At 33.7% G+C, this 22,530-nt stretch overlaps 1 protein-coding gene across 7 annotated transcripts in view; it reads left to right on the plus strand.

Annotated features, from left to right (window-relative positions):
• Nucleotides 1-21,597, plus strand: part of KIAA1549L (KIAA1549 like) — a 166,763-nt gene extending 145,166 nt beyond the window's left edge. For 5 of the 7 annotated variants that reach the window (XM_039355961.1, XM_039355963.1, XM_039355965.1 and 2 more), the window contains 5 exons: nucleotides 1,227-1,324; nucleotides 2,609-2,757; nucleotides 11,426-11,577; nucleotides 18,042-18,074; nucleotides 19,209-21,597. In XM_039355961.1, coding sequence (XP_039211895.1) covers nucleotides 1,227-1,324; nucleotides 2,609-2,757; nucleotides 11,426-11,577; nucleotides 18,042-18,074; nucleotides 19,209-19,478 — 702 coding nt within the window. In that variant the 3' untranslated portion in view covers nucleotides 19,479-21,597. The remainder of the gene's footprint in view (nucleotides 1-1,226; nucleotides 1,325-2,608; nucleotides 2,758-11,425; nucleotides 11,578-18,041; nucleotides 18,075-19,208) is intronic. The other 2 variants (XM_039355962.1, XM_039355966.1) reach the window with 1 other exon arrangement.
• Nucleotides 21,598-22,530: the final 933 nt, after the last annotated feature.

The following is a 22,530-nucleotide window of genomic DNA, read 5'->3' on the forward strand; positions in this document are numbered from 1 at the left end:
ACCAAGACATAGATATGCAATTTTAAACTAGATCTTTTCTTTTTCTGACAAAGGAAGAATGAGAAACACTTCAGTGTGTCTGTTTAAAACTAGGTTGTGAAATTGTAAAATGAACAAAGTTTTGCCAGTTGGTTTAAGAAAAAAAACTTATTGTTCATATCCTAACAGATAATATTACTGTTTTATAAAAAGACATAAATGCTAAGATCTATAATAAAATATGGCACAAAAATATATGTGTATATAGATTTACATAATTTCAAGGCCAGGTATATAACTAAATGGAACTCTCAGTCTGTCCAAACCAAAATCACTCTTAGTTACCATAATGGGTTATTATTTTTCAGCAATATAAAAGTAGCATTGCTGATGCTGCTTCATTTTTTCAGGTTTGTTAAATATATTAGAATCAGCAATCTTCCAGATGACTTGAAATTACTCAGTGAGATATCAATATTCTATTACTACTTACCATTGATTAATCTATTCATGTGTTATTTTCAGATACCAGTTATTTGGCAACATGATTTTAAACTTGCTTACTGGACAGATCCACTTACATCCATACCACAATTTATTCTCATATCAGTGTATGCTTGCAATGGAAAAATAAATATTTATTGTGATCTTTTGTTTCTTCAATTAGAGAAACTTGTACAAAAAGCTGTTCACCCAAAAAGATTATTATATGAATAAATATTAATATTTACGGTGTAAAATTTGGTGTAAAAGAAACGGAAGTGCAAAAGAGGAGTATATACTCATTTAACCTGAGTTACCATGAGCAATTTAAAGCAAATATAACTTACTCATAATATTTCATGGGTTTTCCCCAAGAAATATAACTTAATTTGAGATTTAACTTTTGACAAATAAGGAGAATGAAAATGGGGGGGGGGGAATTCCCAAATGGAACTATAATTTATTTTTATATGTGCTAAATGTTCTTATCTTGAAAAAAGATTGATTCTTGGTAAAATGATTATAAGTATAATATTCTACAAAATTAATAAGTGAGAACTTTCAAGCACATTGAAAAGCTTACTATTTAATAATTTGAAGGCAGCCCTTTATATTAGGCTTTTAAGACCACTATCTCTGAATCGACTATGTTGTTGCGGGGTTCAGTCAAACATATTTCTTCTATAATGCAGAGAAAGGCATTCTAGTGTTATCTAAATAATTGAATTTTTTTTTTTGAAGAAAGCTCCTTGATTTCTTTCCAGGCATACAGGTTTTCTCCACTCCCGGAAATGGTGATGGGTTCTCCACCTCCTCCTGTGCCTCCCAGAACAGGACCTGTTGCTATAACTTCTCTTAGGAGGTACTACAGAAATTTCTAGTCTTCTTAGTAATTAATGCTGATGCTCAGCTATTCTACTGCTAAGCTAGCTCCTTTTATTTAACGTATGCTTTTGAAATTCAATCAAATGGTGTAATTTCAGGTATAATGTTATGATTAAATATTTTCAAACTATATATCTATGCTTGGATACAAACTTTTTAGATATGTAAAAATATGCAAAAGCTATTCTCTAGTATTGTCCGAACCATGATTTGAATCCTTGATTACAAAGGTATAATCTCAGGGTTATACTGTCTTATAAAATAATTGAATAATTAATAGAACGCCCTGTTTTTTTCTGAAATAACCAAACAGGCAACACAAGATCAGTGGACGATTTGATATTTTTGAGGGGGGGGGGTGGCGCTCAAGAAAAATGTAGAACATTTTTACTATAATATTACTTACGTAAATTGTGTAATCATAATAAATGTAGACAGGTTTTAACATACTGTTAACATATGTCAAATATTTAGTGCACAATTATCTGTTCATTTGTATGGTGGATAGTGCCTTTTAAATTTTATATTCTCAGATCAAATTAACTTAATAATGCATGTCATGCATGAATAGCTGATTGCTGTTGTGGTTCAGTCTTACAAAATCACTTGGCCTGATAAACAGTGCTTTTTTTTTTTTAAACCACTTTGGAATATACTGCAAAGCCACCACATAGTATGAATGAGATATTTTCACAGTGCATTGGTATAAGAATACAGAAGTAGCTGGGCTGTTCTCATTGGATGTCAGTGATGTCATAATAGTTGTGCAAAACTATCAATGAGCACTGGCAGCCAGCCTCATCATTCATTGTCAGATAGAATGAAAATAAAAGTAAATTTAGCATACACCTAGCAAATATCTAATAAAATGTATGTCATTATTAACATTCATGTTTTTTAATGTTATTATAATTAGAATTGTCTACACCAGTATAGCCTCACTAATTGGCATTTTCTGGTGTTTACATTACCATATCAAAATGCAGGACAGGGTAAAAGATATATAAATTATTACCTAAAGCAAACGGTGGTCTGCAAAGCTGGTATGATTAGCTATTAGTGAAAAATGTCAAAATGATAATACTTCTCTTCTTTCACAAACTCTTAAAGCAATACAACTGCTCTGGATGAAATGGTTCTACTTTTTGATAATTGACTTCAAAGTACTTAAATATGCTGCTCCAGATTAAATGGGTTCTAGACTTTGACCAAGGTAAATTTGACATTGATATGACTAATGTTTCCAATATGTATTGTACAGGTCAACTTCCGATATTGGCAGCAAGACAAGAGTATCAGAGTCCAGTGGGACTGAACAGATACAGCCACATGATCATGTCCCTTTTGTCCCAGTATCAAAAGCCCCAGTAACTGTGGCTCCATTGGATCAATCAGCTTTGAATTACTCAGGTGAAAAACGCATGCGGTACAAACAGAGACCACATCTAAGTCTATATGGCATAGAGACAAGTGTATGAGATCTAACAAATACCCTTGTTTAAAACTGTGTTAATGGTTCTCTTGAAGGCTTGAGGACGAGGGTTGATAAAAGGATCCCCACATACACCTTCATTTATCACATGAAGTATATTTCTAACATATAGGAAAGAAAGGACATGGTCTCTCTATTTGAAGCACCTGGAATTAGCATCTTTCTAAGACAGGACCTTGGAACTGCTACTGTGTTATAGGACAGAAAACAGATAGCCATGTAACGTAGTCTTTTTTTCCTTGCAGTGATTACTTTTGAGCTGAATGCATGTGTGTAGATTCAAAGGCTAGGCACTTTTTAGAAAAAGCTAGGGGAAATTGCTGTTCTCAGCATAGTGTATTGAAGCCAATCTGAACTGACAGTAAATGTTATGTGGCTGTTTCATTGTGTTTACAGCTCCCAAGCTCCATGTCCTTGGAAAGTATTCAGAAGTGAATTCGGTCATGGTATCCCAACTGGTAATCAAAAAATTTCCAGTATGGCAAATTTAATCAGATTAACTCCATTTGTCATTAATAAGCTGAATATGATTATACATACAAGGATATATGCCACAAGGAGCTTCAGCAGATGATATTAACACATGAAACTTCCTCATGTTGAGTTAAGTTCATCTAGTCTACCTTCTCCAGTTATGATTGGCACCAGCTCTCCAGGATTTCAGACATCTTTTTTTATACTGCCTGAGACCCTTTTAATAGAAGACAGTAATGATTGATCCTGAAAGCTTATACATGCAAAGGAAAAGTAGTTATATTATTATTTTCAGAAGACTTTGGGAAAGTGAGATAAGTGGTTGTATTCTGCCACTGACTGTAGCTCAAGACATTTCTTTGATTCAGTAGAATTATTAACTAACTGATCTAAATAATTCTTACATTAAAAACAGAACAAAAGACTGCACTCTGTCAGATATTTTGGATTTATACATCCTAAATGTTTGTATATGCCTATGTTTGAATGAGTTGGGAGTATATCTTGTTTTACATTGTAAAGTTGGTCTCCCACGTCATTGATGTTCCTGATATTACATATTATTGCAGCTCATGAGGTAAGATTTTAGAGGAAAATTATTCTGATTGGTCAATAATTCAGCTAATGAAAAATGTATTGTTTACAAAGAAAGAATAGTTGTGTTGCTAGTTTGCTTACTTGAATAATAAAGATATTTAGAAGAAGCAGATTTTTTTAAAAGGATGCTGCTACTAAATATTTATTCTTAACCAGGTTCATACAGGTTAAGATAGCCTAGCCTTATGATGAAAGGAAGGTAAGCCAACTAGCTGTTTAATCATATGCAAAAGGCATGGTATACATTTCTTTCTTTTTTTTCTAAATTGCTTTTTACCCCATCTCAATCTCATCGATAGACAAAAAAACCAGTAAATTATCATCCCCAAAGTTTTGGAACAATTTTCTTTGAAGTGTTTCTTGAAAATTCAACTTTTAAATAGCTTTTAAAATAAAAGCTTATTCCTATTCTCAATGACCAATTTGGGTAAATAAAATCTGAATTGGAAAAAGTGTGTAGGGAGAACAGCTAACTTTCTTATTGATTAAACAGTATTGATGCCACACTTTTTCTTTGGATTTTCCTCCTTCACATTTTGTGGTTTTAATACATACTGTGTTCAAATATCATGGGTGCCAATCCAAAAACAGGCAATGGGTATTGTATGCGCTTTTCAAATCATTTTGCCTTAGATCAGGGTTGCCCAATCTTGGGATAGCTGGCTGGGGAATTCTGGGAGTGGAAGTCTAAGAGACTAAAAGTTGCCAGAGTTGGACAATCCTGCCCTCTCCTTTATCTGCAATTGTAACATTTGCCCTTCCCAAAGGAAATAATAATACTTCTACCGGTTTGTCTTTAGATGATACCGTATTAATAGCAGTAAATGTCAGTGGAATGAAATTGCATCTCTAGCCATTAATCTGATTTTCACGATAAAAAATATTTAACAATGTATTATAAAGTTTATGAAGTACTTAACTAATAGAATATACATTTCTATTCTACTGATTAGATGTGCCATGACTTTAAATGTCTTGATGTTTTAATTAAAGAGGAGGAATTGACTTCTCTTAATTGTTAAGAGAAACAATTAAGAAATATCCAATTTTCCAAGAAATTGGAAATATCTTAAGAGAGATGACACTGGCTGAATGGACTACTGGATTTGACACATGTTTCTCTTTGTTTTTTAAATCTGGAAACATAAAATGAATCCTACTATAATGTTTCCTACTGTACATGTGGAATATATTTTTTAAAAATCTAACTTAATAGTCTTTGTAAGATCAGGATGTAATAATACATCAACAGTTAATAGCTTTTTTTTTTTTTAAAATAGACGTGCCCTAAAAAGTACAACATAAATAAAAGCAGCTTAGGTCACACTTTTAGGTGTGCTTACGTGAACCAGTGGGTATAATTATATATACAAGCATTATATACTTGTATAGCATTATAGTTATACTAAATATAATTATACTTGGTATAGTATAGTATTATATTTTCATGGAAAGCAATGGAACATGCAATGTTCAATGATTGGGATAAGTCTCTCTCTCTCACTCTCTCTCTCTCCCTCCCTCCCTCTCTCTCCCTCTCCCTCCCTCCCTCCTTCCCTCCCTCTCTCTCTCTCTCCCTCTCCCCCCCTCTATCTCTCTCTTCATCTTTAAAAACAAAGGGCTTGAAAGAAGTTTCACTATATTGCCTTAGGTTATGATCCAGTGGTCGTTAAAGAATGTTACTTAACTTTAGGCATGTAAATAGTCTCAGTGGGGCCACTCGGCACAGTTTGCATGTTGTCAAGAGATGCTTAATGCTTATGTGCTCTTTTACTCATAGGTCTCATTAGCTTTGAAGCCTTTTTTTTTTATTGAAATAGTCAATCATCAGTTATAGTGCTTCTGGGCAATCTTCTGCCACAGATAGCATATCATAGGTTGCTTCTGAAAAAGACTCTTTTGATGAAAATTTCTGGAACTGATCTGTAATTGGACTGCACAAAATTGTTTCAGATTTTCACACTCTGTAGTTGCCTAGCACAGTGATTTTAACCTACATTTTAGGATATATCACTTTACCCTAACCTCTGAAATAATTTGTCCGTTGAGCTCCCCCTTTTATTCTTGCTGCTTTATTCTCAGTTCTAATTTTTACTGCCTAAAAGCAGATTGACTATGCTTCTTCGACTGTCACACAATATTTTGGAAACCATGTACTAATAATTGCTTGGTTTTGGTTTGTTTTTTAAACTAAGATAGAATAATGCATATTACATGCTTGTTTAAATATTTAAATGTCGGTCAGTTTGGACTTTCAAGAGTGGTACTTAAAAATGGATATTTTTGATGCAGAGGTAATCTGTGTGTGACTGATTGGTAAAGCATTATTGCTATGGTATATTAATATATATCAGTAGTATGCTGATAATAGAACAAGTTGAGATTTTTTGACCCCTCTCTGGAAAAGATGGAATGTAAGATATTGTCACTAAGATAGAATGCTGACACCTGTAGTTTTATGGAAGAAAAAAACCCCAATACGATGAACCAGTCATGTTTCAATTAGATCTATTGAAATCAGAAAACATAAGTTAATTATTACTAATATCCACTATTTGACTTTAGTGAGGATACTCACTAAATAAATTTGACTCTGACTCTGTAATTAAACTCAGATTTAATCAAGATGTGCAGCAATCTTGACTCAGGTTAACTGAGATGGTAGCATTATTATTGACATGTGGACATTTGAAAAATCTTTAATTATACTGGTAGTCCTCATTTAGTGACCACAGTTGGCACTGGCAACTCTGTTGTTAAGTGAAGTGGTCACTAAGTCAAACTGTGATTGTGCTCATGATCTTACTTCAGCTTTTGTTTGCTTTATAGGATTTGTTGTAAAAAATTTTTTTTATCATCATTAGTGATAACTAGGAATGATTGTTAAATTAGAGGGTCATTAAATGAGGACTACCTGTATTGAGTTTTGCAAATTTTCTTAGGAATAATTATTTTAAAGAATTGTGTAGATATTTCAGCATAACTCCATGTGTGCAAAAATATTCTAGCTTCTTATTTTCTGGGAAGAAATACAATGGCCCCTTAAATGTTTATGCCAAATTCCACTTTATCAATGTTGCTTTATAAAGACTAATGAATGAATAAGGTTAAAAGAGAATAAGGGACTGATTTTGAGAATCCCAGAGTGACTTTAAATTGCCTTTTATTTAATGCTGAATGCTGACATAATAATCACACTACACTCTTTCAGAAAAAGCAGAACATAGAAAAGAAGATATAGGAAGCCAAATAAGTTAATTTCATGAGATAAAAAAGGAAAAAGTAACTAGCCTAATTCACTACAGCTCTGTATGCCTTTTGATCTTTGTAAAATAATTCTTGCTTCCAATCACACCCCAAATAGATTTATATATTGACTTCCATTCTTTAGGCCATAACATCAAAATGGAGAAAATAGTGTGGGCATCAGAATTTCATTTTTAATGTGTATACACAGAAAAAGTGACAATAAAGGTTATGTTACCTCTTAATTGTAATTTCAATCAGTATTAGTTTTCAAGAAGATTTTTTTTTTTTGCTATGAAAATTTTGCAGCTTGAGTAGGGTTTAAATAAATATTGGAAGTTAACAGGGATGGGATAGTTGATATATATTTAGGTAATATTTCCATGTTAACCTACTCATTTTTGATGTTTTGAAAGGTGGCTTAAAAGTTTTCACATACAGCATATCAATTTGTAATTCCAAGACAGATCTCAGCTTCTCCTTTCTTTAGAAAAAAGGCAGAGGGAAGCACTATAGCATTGCATGTGCCTTTCAAGAAGTCACGAAGCAGTGAATTTCGGAGGAATTATTCCAATCTAGAATCCCATCCCACTAGATCTTGTAGAGCTTCTAACTCAGATAAATGGTTTCAAGAAGGTAGATGATTTCATTTAAAACTGGAACTTGCAAGAATATATGAATATTTTCAACTGATCAGTTCATTGTATTTTCTTGAAATCACCAAAAATAACATGCAGACCAAAATAAAGATAAGCAGTTCAACTGGCATTACTTACTACAAGAAGTAATTTGAGATTCTCTATCCCTTTTGACTACCTCAGAAAAGAGAATCTGGAACTATAACAAAATCCATCTTGATGTCTAATCCTATTAGGAAATGTTGAATGAATAAATAATAATTGAGCCATATGTCCTGGATTGATAAAATATATCCTGAATTTGGCCTAGGGATTAGAGCTGCTTTCTCTTCAGCCATGCTTCTTACATGCTTCTATAGTGAATCTTAACTATAAGGGATTCATAATGTTAGCATGAAATCCCCAAAGTACAAGCAACTTTCAACTAGTTATTTGTATGAGAATAAATAGTCTATGACAACTTTACAGTTTTAAAATGCCTGCTGCTACTACTGTTATTATTACCACCACCAGTATTTTAAGATTTCTGCTTGGCCACATGAGTCTGGTTTAACAGGTCTGCACAATCATGATCACAGTTCTTCCCTTTTTCAGGAGAAAAAGTTTGAAATGTAAGTTACATATTTGTATTGTTGGTGACTTTTATACGGGTTCTAATTCTGAGTGATCTTTTCATATTTACACTAGAGCAGTGGGTCCTTTCTTTGCTGCTTTTCTTTGTTTAACTTGAGGATAGAAGAAATGCTCATTGCTACTCTTCTGCTCAAGGTCAGAACGGTGGAGAAGACTAAGAAAAAAGTTTCCAATCCCCCTCTCCCAACCCTCTAAACATGGTTTAAAGGTTAATCCTGCTCTATTTGTATTGGTTTGCATCCTTCTAGTTCTGGGGGATGCATATTTGTAATTGTGACTACTCAAGGGAAAATTACAATTGCTCCAGCAGGATAGCAGATCCTCACTAACCTTATCCTGGATTTAATGTTACAAGCCATCTCTGTGATTGTAAAGTGTGGTGTAAATATACAGCTGTGGTATAAATATTGGTACTGGAAATGCCTTTAAGCAGTAAAATATTTTCTAATTTCATAATTTACTTGTGTTACATCTAATCATCCCTACCTATGGATTTAAGGGACTTTGTTTGTAATATGATGTCTTTGTTTTGTTATTATTATTATTACTATTATTATTACTATTATTATTATTATTGGAATTGATGTTTTTAGAATTGTTGTTGAGGCCCATAAGGTTAAATACACCGTATGCTATATTCATTCAGGGGTATATTCATGACAGAAGAAATAACTTCCTGAAACCTTTCAAATTCAGAGTTCAAGGTCTCACCTCAGAGAGATCTTAAAGAGACATAACTCATGGAACATATGGGGCTAACTTCTGATATTCTCTCCTAAATGAAGGTTGATTGGTTGGTATATTTGGTTCCTTTTATAACTTGTAAACCCATAAGCAACATTTGCGCAAACTTGAGAAGCCCATTGTAGACAAAGAAGGCTGGAAACTTGTAAATTGAAATGGAAAAATGGAACTTTGTCTTATTAAAATACATTGTTTCTGTTTAACATCCTATGTGTGTGAAGTGTTTTGTTTTGAGATACTCAAACATATTTGTCAGTAAGACACAAAAAGAGAGCAGTTTTGTCTAATAAATAGGCTCTTGCAAAGGAAATAGCAACTGATGGCAATAATGTAATAGTCATGGCAGGTGTTAAGTGCTATTACTGACTTGTTAAGTTATAATCTGTATGAATTCCTAAGTAAAAGTTAAATGGAGGTAAGAGGCATAAGGCACACAAGTTCCACTATTCAGTAGAGCATCTTACGAGAACCATATTAGCATTAGCACATTTTATCTAGATGCTATGATGAAATGAAAACAGAAGAAAAATGAAATTATAGTATTCATAACATGACAGTGAATTTTGAATTTAAAATGATTGAGTAGTTCTTGAGTCCTTCTTGAGCCCTTCACTGGATGAGTTTTCACAGGAAGGTTACAATAAATTTTACTCAAATTCTGTAATATGTAAAACTGAAATATAATTCCAAGAGAGGTATTATTATGCATGGTAAAGATAGTTGTAGCAAAATTAGCATAGGTAGACAGTTTTAAAATTAACATTGCTCTGGAGAGATTTTCCTTGGGAAGAAAACTGTAGACCTTTTTATATATTTACATAAGAATAAGTTCCATTGAATTCAGTTAATTTATATGGATAAGATTAGGCTCCAAAAGTTCTATCAAAAACAACCACAAAAGATGCTAACAGCATACCAAAGCAAAGACCAAACTACATCTTCGGACTCAGAAAATAAAATATTAATAGCACAAACTACTGGCCATCTCCTGGACATGGACTTGCAGCAGAGATATTTTCTTTTCAGCAAAAAAGAAAAGAAAACCAGTCTCTATAACATTTACATACTTAAGTATTTAAAATTTGAGTTCTAGAAAAGATGATGAGATATTTGGGACATTTAGTACACTAACTTTTGAATAACTGCTATCTTTGGTCTGTAAGAGCAGTGTTTCATGACCAGACAATAAGGGTGGGTTCATTTTTAAACAAATATTTTGCAACATTTTTGCTGAAAGCAGTAAATGTGATATGAGCAATTTGAGGAGTGCCATCCTAGAAGATACCAGTGATAGACACTGAAAAATCTATTCATTTGTCAGCTGATGAAGAAGGTCATCCCTGTGGACAAGTAGACTCTTCATGAAGACATTAGAAAGGATCCGGAAACAGCAAGATTGTGACTAAGTGACAATATATATAAAACTTACTTGGATTATGGTAGTTTATTTGAACTACTTAAAGTCTGACGCACACCAAGTAAGAAAGTCAAATCTATAATGTTATTCCCTTATTTAATAATCCAACAGTTTTGCTCAAAACTTGACTGAACACAAAATTCCACTCAGAAGAATTTGAAAGATTTTGCAAATGTACAAAAGCACTGTTGCACACAAACATATTTCACATAATCGAAACAGATGATTACAATGCTTTGCAGAAACTCTTAATCCTATTGTGATTGCTCATTGTTCAATAATACTCTGTTGAAAATTAACTATGTTGGTGTTCCAGCTAATAATTGTACAAAAAAAGCAACACTTTTGGAGAAACACTAGAATCTATTTTGTTTCTCATATCACATATACTTTATGTATACTCACAAGTCTATTTGAAACATGCCCAGGAATCTCTCTCTCTACTCTGCCTAAATCCAAGAATATGCATCAGCATTGTGCCACGTACTGATAGAAATAATGAACTAAAAGCTGATACAATAATTCATTTGGACAATGGATGAGTACCACTACAAGTTGCATAATATAGTGCTGCTGTCGTCACTGTATCACATGGAATGTCAGTGCTGCTCTCTCTCTATAGGTGCATTCTCTTCCACAAAAAGTGCCACAATAGTGGCAACTTGGCACTTGGTGCAAATGCAATAATATACATGATCCACTTTTGGCAAGAAATTCTTCATCGCCACTTAAACAATGGGATCTTCTATTTGGAACATCTCAGATGTCCTTTAAAATGTTCCTCTGTATTTATAAAATGTGTTTCCATTACTAACTGTCTTCCCTATTTTTTGATAGGAAATACAGTTCCAGCAGTGTTTGCCATCCCAGCAGCAAACCGACCTGGGTACACAGATTATTTCATCCCAGCAACACCTGCAGCATACAGAAATCAGGCTTGGATGTCTTATGCTGGAGACCATGATATTCCAGGACAATGGGCTGACTCGGTAATTGAGCAGATTTTATTTTACTATTTGTATCTCAGAATAAACTGATACATACAGGTAGTCCTCCGTGACAAAAATTGATCCCCAAATTAATGTTGTTAAGTGAAACATTTGTTAAGTGAATTTTGCCCCATTTTACGAACTTTCTTGCCACAGTTGTTAAGTGAACCATTGTGGTTGGTAAGTGAATCTGGTTTAACTATTGACTCTGCTTGTCAGAAGGTTGCAAAAGGTGATCACATGATCCCGGGCCACTTCAATTTTCATCAGTGTGAGTCAGTTGCCAACTGTCTGACATTTGATGATGTGACCATGGGGATGCTGCAAAGGTCATAAGTGTGAAAAAGGTCATAACATTACTTTTTTCAGTGATGTTGTAACTTTGAACAGTCACTAAATGAACTACTGCAAGTTGAGGGCTACCTATGTTTCTTTCTTTAAATTCCATTATTATTTCAAGGGAAAAAAAATAAACCTGATAGTAATACACTAAATACAAGAAAAATATTGATCAATGACTTGCAATTAAGTAGTAGATTTAAGATATATGGCCAATATATTCTAGTACATAATGAACAACTGAGAGTAGTGTAAGACATATGATACTTCAATTTCTAGTCAAGAGATATCTCTACTGAATTATAAAAATACTCAACCATAAAAATTATATTTAAAAATTGAATTAAAATAAATTTAACCCAACTGAATTAAAATAAACAATTAAAATCAATGAAAGAAAAAACTGAATAGTAAATAATACACTAAGAATAAATAATGTGTAGACTATGTGACTGATTAAAATACAAAATTCTGGACTCCAAATTTAGGGTTCAGCACAAATGAAAAAGCTGTTGATTTTCAAAGATTTGCATTCAAATAATAAAAGTGAAGAAAAGAGCAGTTTCACATACGTAATGGAATGCGACTGATATTGTATTATTCAGCTATCTGGCCATTTCCAGAAGAGAACTTAAAGTATGATGTTACAGTTCGACAAAGGAAGCTCATTTTGCTAATGTTCATTAATGTTTCAAGTTCCTTTTATAAAGCTTCATTAATGCATAATAATAATAATAATAATAATAATAATAATGTTGGAAGGGACCTTGGAGGTCATTTACTCCAACCCCCCCTCCTCAGGCAGGAAACCCTATACCATTTTGGACAAATGGCTATCCAGTCTCTTCTTAAAAACTTTCAGTGTTGGAGCATTCACCGCTTCTGGAGGCAGGTTGTTCCACTGGATAATTGTTCTAACTGTCAAGAAGTTTCTCCTTAGTTCTACAGTGATGGCAAACCTTTTAGAGACTGAGTGCCCAAACTGCAACCCAAAACCCACTTAGGCATCGTCAAGTGCTGGCTGGGTGTGGCCCATTGGGTGGGTGTGGCCAATTGGGTGGGCGTGGCTGCGGTGGTAATGGCAGACTGGGTGGGACTAAAAACTTCAATCAATCAATTCCAACTTTGCAAGATCTTTTTTTTCCCGCAAGAAGTTGAAATTGACTGTTTGAACCTTTTTTTTTTTTTTTGCACATGGCAGCAGAGGCCTAAAGCGAAACGGTTTTATAAAACCCAGCTGAAGGCCTAGGACTGGGGCAACAGCATCCGTGCCCACAGAGAGGGCTCTGAGTGCCGCCTCTGGCACCTGTGTCATAGGTTCGCCACCACTGTTCTAGGTTGCTTCTCTCCTTGATTAGTTTCCATCCATTCCAAACAGTTGCTAGACACATTGCTCAAATTTTCCAGTATGCCTAAACAGGGTTTAAGCTGAGTATTAGAACTATAGAACATATAGCAGAATAACAGAGCTGGAAGGGTCTTCTAACCCTCTGCTCAAGCAGGAAACCTTATACCATTTCAGACAAATGGTTGTCCAATCTGATTGTGATTTCCAAAAGTACTTGGAAAACCACACAAATTGCTAAGAATGATCTGGTTTCAGTGATCAAGTCAGATATAATATACAGTGCCAAAACAGACTTTACATAATTATTAATACATGTCTACTAAGAACATATAGTCCTTCACTTACGACTACAGTTGAGCCACAGATTTCTGTTGCTAAGCGAGACATTTGTTACATGAGTTTTGCCTTATTTTACGACCTTTCTTGCCACAGTTGTTAAGTGAATCACTGCAGTTGTTAAATTAGTAACCTGTTTGTTAAGTGAATCTGGCTTCCCCCTTGACTTTGCTTGTCAGGAGGTTGCAAAAGGTGGTCACATGACTCTGCAACACTGCAACTGTCATAAATACGAGTCAGTTGCCAAGCATAGGAATTTTGATCATGTGACAGTTAGGATACTGCAGCCGTTGTAAGTGTGAAAAATACTCATAAGTCACTTTTTTCAGTGCTGTTGTAACTTTGAACATCACTAAATGAATGTTGTAAGTCGAGGACTACCTGTTCTTAGTTCTTCTACTTCACAGTATTGATGAAAATATGGTTTGTGTTGGTTTTATACTGTTCTAATAGAGTTTGTAAATTAAACAATAATGATAATTGATAAACTGGATGCCATATCGACAAATCTTGGGTGGCACTTAGAAAATCCTTGCGTTGACTAAATTTCCATCAACCAATTGCCAAAGGCCACATTGCTTGAATTCACACATTTACTATGCCTGTAGATTACAACATGCTAGTTTCTTCAAACGAACTTGATACATATGAAGGCCAATACCAACAAAAGAACTGGCAACTGTGACATTGCCACTCACAACTCAATTTTTGTAAACAGATAGTAATAATTTAGATATTATATGTTGCCCAACTCCCATTGAATCTGAGCAGTTTACAAATTACTAAAAACATTTAAAAACAAGAAAATGAGAAAAAAACCAACATCAACCAAGCATATGGATGGAAGCAAAGATTCATTGTGTATAAGATCTTGTATGGAAAAGATTTAGTTTAAGGGGGGATGTTTTCTTTTACATGAAAGTGACTAGGAAATCAACATTGAGAGTTCTGATCTAGTGTTCTGTCCAAATCATTTTGTAAGCTTTTAAATGAAAAGTTGAAAAAGATTTTTTTTTAAATGAATAAATTGACAACTTCCTTTTTTTAAAAACAATGAGTAAAATAGAGAATTCCAGTACTGAAATTTTGGGTGTCGGGATCAGAGATCAGAGATCCCCAACCTTTTGGGCACCATGGAGTGGTTCCGTAGAGAAAAGTTTTTCTATGGACCGGAGAGTGTGTGGTTTTGTGTGCTGCCTGCATCCCATGGATGGAGCTTTGCTTGTTTGTATGGACTGGTTGCTGGTATGCCGTGGCCCAGTACCGGTCCATGGACCGGGGGTTGGGGAGCCTGTTCTAGATCATTTATTTTTGGAAGAGCATAAAACACCATCTTACATAAATTAGTTTCTTTGTAAAATACAGTACAACTGTAAATGGAAATACAAATCAACTATTAAAATAATAGTACACCCTTTCATTAGAGACCTCCATCTGATTCTTAAATAGTACACCCTTTCATTAGAGACCGCCATCTGTTTCTTAAATCAGTAACAAAATGGTCACTAAGCAAAATGGTTGCTGAGAAAGAGAGATGCTGTAAAGATCAGTGGTTCCTGCCATCTCATTCAGATAAAGTTCTCTTGTAAAGTGTCCTGTGCCTGACCCATTAATTCCTGGCTTCTCCTCCCCCCTTCACAGGGTAGAGAGACTGGATAAACAAGTTATCTCTTCCTGATTTTCTCTGCAGTGCAGCTCTTTCCTAAAAAGTGCTAACTGTAAATTAACAAGTGCAGCTTTGTAATCGTAACTATTTGATTAGAGCTCTTTGCTCTGCTGGTACCTGAAACTGACCAGACGTTAATCAGTTTGACACTGAAGGTTTTGTTTTTAACTTCATGAAATTTAGTTGTAAATATGCAAATTAGTCAAAAAATTATTTATTATTGTTACCATCATAATAATTTTTGAATGGTTACTAAATGAGTTAGATGCTAAATAAAGAGAGGCTGTAAAAGCAAAAATCAACAAAAAGTGATAAAACAAATGTTATCAATAAAAGTTATTGTAAATTATCTATTTTAAATCTATCTGATATCTGTAAATAAGAAAACCACATATCCCTCTGTCATCAATTGTTCTCTTTATTTTATATTCCTCTTGGAAGAATTTTAGTATTCACAATATTTTAATTTGTGTTTGTCTATTATTTCTCGGGTATAGAATGTTTCTTATGTTGAGAGCTATAAAGATGTTTTTTGGGCACTCCCTGGATTTGCATTTATTCCATAGTCTCAATGTGGCATATATAATATAATGATTTTTGAAGTCAACATTAATTTTATCATACCACAAATATCCAAGCAACCCAAACCTTATGTTCTTTTAACTCTAAAAGTCTTCTATTTCTCAGCAACACCCATTCTTTCATCCAAATCAAACAACACGCTGCAAAATACAATTTCAAATCAGGTAATCTTTTCTTTGGAAAATACTGACTGTCCTGTGGATGGCATGTTATCTCTACCATTCATATTTAGAAAAAAACAGAAGAATTTTTTGATAATGGCAACAGTGATCTTATGAGGGAATACAGATTTGCAGATGGTTTGGTTGATAAAAACATTTGAATCTTTGATTTCTCAGCATTGTAGTTCTGGGTTACCATTTTTATGAGCCTGAACTAGAGAAATACTGGCCTCTAGTGCTTTATTCCAAGACACAGGTTTTTAACAAGTTTGACTTAGCATTAGTTGAGTAACAGGAGCGTAGTTGGATTTTTGTCTTTAAAACATTAGGTGCCTAGTAAATTTTGATGTTATATTGCAGTCTTGAGCAGGATTGAGCAATAGAACGGCATGATTTTGTATGGTTTAAATAGAAGTAAAATTTGAAAGGATCTTGCAATTGCTTTTCATAGTTTTCAAACTATATTTTAAAGAGTCCCTTAAGTTTCAAATAGTATTTGTTAAATAAAACAGAGTCCTAAATTAATATCCGACACAATACTGCAAACAGAAAGAAGAATATTTTATATTTATGTATTTATTAAAGTATTCATTTTCCACTCACTATCTAGGAGTCTTAGGAAAGATTACAATTCTTAAAATATGTAAGGGAATCCAATAAAATGAAATGAAAATACTTTTAATTTTAATGCTTAGAAAAATGAAACACTTTTAATGCTTAAAAAGTGAAACAACACAATAAGCGAAAGAGATATAAATTCTTACATGGAAAGAGAGATAATGTCACCTCAGGCACTTGAAGAGAGCTACTACATCTCCCCTTAGTCTTCTTTTTTGAAGATTAAATATGCTGCTTTTTCAGTCTCTCTTCATAGGATTTCATTTCTGTTCATCTTGCCATCCTTGTTGTATCACTAATCCCATTTCAGTTTCTCTCAGTCAAGATTGTTTTAATGATATTTATTTTGCTTTCTAAGGTATTAGCTACACCACTTCATTTTGTGTAATTTGTATATTTGTTCATTCCTTCTACTTCCTTATCTGAATCACTATTAAAAACATTGAAATGTGAAAGGTCCAGTTGGATGTCTATAGCTTTCACACAATCAATTAAGAAAGTTATACAATCAAAAACTAAATAAAGTTAGTCTTTACGATCATGGATGAACATCATGCCTCTTGTTTCAGACATATATGTGCATATATGTTGTAGTTGTTAGTTATGCCCTTTTGACTTTCTGCAACCAAACCTGGTTGTTCTCCCAGACTGCGGGCTAGGATTGTGATTGAACCCCATTATTTGTTTTCTTTTTGCTACTTGTTTTTTTTTTGGGGGGGGGAACTTTGTGTTAACTTAGCTGTCTTCTTCTCTTGATACTTTCTGTATCAAGAGAGGCCTCCACACACACAGTCAGGAGGCCTCAGAACTGAAGTAATAAATAATAAATGAAAGTAATAACTGAACTGAAGTAATAAATAATAAATAAATATTCTTAGTTTCAGCAGTTTTTTTAAAAAAATAGCAGACTTTGTAGGGCCCTCTTTATGAAATTTCAGGAGGATGCTTATTGTGCCAGGTATCACCAAGAGTACTTCTGGAATAGAGAAGAAACTGTAACACATTTATTGCTTCCAATCTGTTTATTGGAGGAGATAATGAAATTTATGCTTTAAATAAGTTGTATAATGGAAAAGGAAGATATCTGGAAAAGATTTGGGAAACTGAAAAAAATGTTTTGAGAAATCAAGATTGATTGAAATCCTTGCTTAAAATGAAAACAAATATGCATACAAACTTTTAACGAAAAACCTATCTTGTATATTCTGGCAGTCAAAGATTTCTGACATGGATATGAGATAGAAAAGTGAACTACTCTAAGTTAATGGCTACCACATCTGTGCTGTAAATACCAGGATGACCACTAGCTCATAGTAGAGAGATGGAGTTTTCTGTATATCATCTAGTCGTTGTCCAGATTTTACAATCCATGTCCAGTAGCCCTATTGTAAGCAATATTTTTTCTCCAAACTAGTGTGAAGATTTCCTTGTATACTTTTTATATCATGTGAGTAGAAAAATACATCTTTTTTGTTCTATCAATTCTCCTTTTTCTGCAATTTCCTTATCTGAAAAAGCATGTGAGCTAGTTTTTATACATAATGTGTCTGTCTTTCTACTATTCTCCAAATTACCTAAAAGGTTTTGAAAAGGTTCAGATTCAGCTTTGGTTGCTGTGAGGAAAAAAGCTATAGAGATCTACAGACTCCAAGTAGAAGACTAGTTTGCCTTGGGCTTTAAACAAATATTATGTCCTCTTTTATGTATATTGTATCAATTTAAGTGAAACATCAGCTTTGAAAGACAATAATGTTCCATAATTTTTGAGAAAAGGTAAATAAATGAATATCTTTCCAATAAAATATCCTTAAAAATTGTCATGTATAGGAACTATTGACTTCATTAGTAAGATTATTAGGAAAAGAGGGTATGACCTATTATTAGTTTCAGTCTTTAGTTTTGGGGTTATTAAATGAGTAGACCTTGACTATTATACAAAATTTGTACAGAACAAAATGCAAAGCAGTCAAGTTAATCTCTAGATTTTAATCTCTTGTTTTCAGATTCTGCTTGAACACAGCCTCTATATAGCACGCAGATTTTAAAAATTAACAACAATCCAATAGAATAATATCCAGAATATCTGTTCTACTACTTCCAAATTAATTCAAAGCCTTCTTATCTTATGTAATATGATAGTGTCATATTTTCAGAAAAGATATCTGTTTTAATTTAGCAAATTAGGATTCAAATTGTTGGTAATAAACTGAAATCTTTTCTGTTTTGAAGGTGGGGCATGTAGCTTCATGTCCAAGGAGCAGAGAAGTCTCATTCCAATTAGAGAAGTTAGTACCTCTCTGGGCATGGATCAGAGTATACTTCTCTGTTTTCATCAGATTACTGAGGAACGGCAAAACCATTTGATAAGGAGCTTATTGATTTCCAATGAAAATTATTTCATTCAATAGTTTCCACTCAAAAATCGTGTTTTCTTTGGAGTAATTAAACTCCAAACTTTTGATTAATCAATTATTTTGCAACTTTCCCCCAAATGGTATATCTAGATGAGGCAGGCATTGCAGCTGTTCAGTATTGTTATTTGAGTGAAAAGAGTTCATGTTCTATTTAAAATCTTCTGTAGGTTCCGCTCCCTGGCTACATAGAAGCATATTCATGTCCACCCTATCAGCACAACTGTCTTTCGAGGCTTCACCCTCAGTATGGTGAATCAGAAGATGTGTACCCAAGCCTGGAACAAGCTCTACACCTTGCTACAGCTGGATCTCGGCAAAGCATAATAGAAAATGATGCTTCGGTCAATCTTTCTACAACTGCCTTGGTGAAGGCAATAAGAGAAGAAGTAGCAAAGTTAGCCAAGAAGCAGACAGAAATGTTTGAATTTCAGGTCTGATGGGTTTCTGCTCTGTAGGCTTTCATCACTAGGATGCTTCTAGCTTTTAAATGAGACTTGTCAAAAGAATGTCCTGTTTTTCCAATTCTGATAGAGTCAATATTGGACCTTTTAAAGTTATAGCAACTATAACATCAGTTCCATGCCTGCTACGACAAATATTCCCTGGCATTCTCTGTGAAACATTGATATATTATAAGCAAGTGTCCATCACATACATCTTGTTTGATGACATTTCTACCACTGTAAACATTTGTTAAACCAAATGCCTGCTTATTGCTCCAATATACAAAGTGCTGGGGAAGCACAAATATAGACCACTCTGTAGCAACATGTGCATGTAAAAAGTAAGTTTTATCTTTTTGGGTCAAGAGGAAACTAATACTGTAATAATTAAGGAATATGTATTCTTTCATTAGTGATCAAGTAAGTTACATTTTGGAACATACCATAAAGACTGAGTACAACAAAGCAATAGAGCTCAGCTTTTGCTAGAAACTACATTTGGACCACAAGAATCTGATATGTATGAACTTCACAGAGTGCTTTATAAATGTCCTCAAAGGCTTGATCATTGTTTATAACCCCCAAAAAACAGGAAAAAAAGCTGGTAAGAAGTATACCAGTATAATTAGTGTCTAAAGTGCTGGTGTAATGTTACTTTTGAGTTACACAGAAGGTTTTCAATAGTGTCTCTATTGATTATGAAAAGGAAAAGAAACTTGACCAAAAAACAGGTGTTAAAAGCTCTTGGAATCTTCCAGTGAAAACAAATTCTCTATGTGCCCTATATTCAAAAAGGATTTCACTTTGAACAAAGTGAAAATGGTGAATTTGAGAACCTTGAGTCTGCCTCAGTTGGGGATAATGAATGTACTTCTTTTTACAAAAAAATTCTCTGCTTGAGACAAAGCTCTATTCTTTTTTCTTGAGTAAACAATGACATGGCTATGCAAAACAAGTAAACCTATGGCCAGAGTTTTGGCCCTGTAGTCACTGGGCAGGAATTGAGCATGACTCAAGGGAATGTAAACCTTTATAGCCTGACATCAATATTAAGGTGAGAATAAGCAAACAAGTTGGCTGGTTGTAAATACATTGCTGAGGTATTTCAACAAATTGTTCTGTTGAAACTGTTGATATCGAAAATGATTTTGCCAAATCTAGAATTATATATTTTGAAAGATAAATGTAATTCACTGTTTTATTTCAGTGGGATGAAAATAATGTATGGAATGAAAGTTGAATGCAAATATGCTGATTCATTTAGGATAGCTGCAAAAATGGCAGACTGTTACAGAAAACCATTCATTTATAATGCAATCTTCAGAAGAATTAAGATTGTTTATGGGTGATGAACGGATTTTTTTTGCTGGAATAAAAAATACCTTTTAGCCAAGTCATTTCTTCAATTTCCATTTTGTAGTATTTTGTGATAATTTCTTTTTTTTGTTATTTTCTTAATCTTTGCTAAAGTAGGTACTGTAAATATAAAGGTAATGTAGTTGTACATACGTTACAAAGTTAACTATCACACTATTCTTTTTGGGGGGTAGTGCAAAGCACAGAAAAAGAGTAAGCCTGAAAGTATAAAAAATAGTAAATCAACAACAACACTGTATTCTTGTTTTAACATTTATTTTTTAAGTATCCAATTGCTATTGGAGTGAATTTTTATGTTTTTTCTAACATCCAATTGACTTCCATAGAATACTCCTAAGCATAGCTGTTTTTGTTTGTTTGTTTGTTTTGCTGGGGACAGGGGCAAAGTTTTATTCCTTGCAACAGATCACTTAATATTCATTCTACCAGCATATGCACATCATAAAATGTCTCCATTTCCCCCATCTTTAACAATCAACCAAGGTAGTCCTTGTTTAGCAACTGCCTGGGACAGTGATTATTTGCAGTTACTATGGTGATGAAAAAGTAACTGTGTGACTAATGTCTGTATTTATGATCTTTGCAATATTGCTTTCTCCGTCGTGTTCACCATTACAGTAAATATGTGCCTGACCCATTTTTCGCTTTCACCCCAGAGCAGAGAGAACTACATAAGCTAACTTTTCCTAAGTAGTTTTTTTTTCTGCAGTGCAATACTCCCTAAAAAGTGGCAATTAGAAATGAACAAGCTCAGTTCTGTGATCTTAATTAGTTGATTAGAGCTCTCACATGGACGGCAATTGCTGGCTGAAATTGACCAGATTTTAAATCAATTTCACACTAAAAGCTTTTGTTCACTAGCGAAAGAGCCCTTGATAGGCTATTCTTTGGGATGTGTACTCCCTATTATGTGCCTACTTACTCTGTTGTAATCCCTTCCTCTCCAATGAATGTAAATACTAATCTCAATTATCTTCCAGCTAATTATCCCAGTGCTGGGGTGAACATTCCAAATTTAGCAGCACCGAGTGATTGCAATCATTAAACAAGGACTACCTGTAATCTATATGTTCTTTTTTTGTCATTTATGCATACCTTTCAACTTTTTATTTTCTCTTGACAGATACAATACTTTTGGCTCAAATGCCTTCATTTGAATTGGTCTGTCATAAAATTTATCTATCTATTCATGGCTGAATACTTTCATCATTGTGTTCCCGCTGCTCAGTGTTATAATATTCAGTAAGCAATCCACACATGTTTTACTTCATCATAAACCACTAATCACTTTCAGTAACCATACTCATGCAGAACTCAATAATTCAAAACTATAGACATTATTATAAGTATGCACTAAATAAAAGGAAAAGTGAGCATCATTTTTTTTACATTCATATAAGCTGCTGAAGGGCAAAGTTGTGATATGTATATCTTGTTTAGCCCTTTTTGCTCATTTTTAAAACACATTTTTATTTCAGTGAAAATTGCTTTTATTCATCTTCAGTCTCCTTCATTTCCCTACATGTATCTCTCCATCTCCATTCTTTCTGCCCCCTTCTAGTTTCACAAAGAACACAGACGTTTTTACTTAAATTTCTTACATTTCAGTGATTAATTCATGTTTTTGAATATTTACTTCTCTTACATTTCAAGAACAGTGTTCTGTGTG

The sequence above is a fragment of the Crotalus tigris genome, unplaced genomic scaffold (genome assembly GCF_016545835.1).
Source record: "Crotalus tigris isolate CLP2741 ecotype Arizona unplaced genomic scaffold, ASM1654583v1 scf7180000018777.2418813, whole genome shotgun sequence".
NCBI lineage: Eukaryota > Metazoa > Chordata > Lepidosauria > Squamata > Viperidae > Crotalus > Crotalus tigris.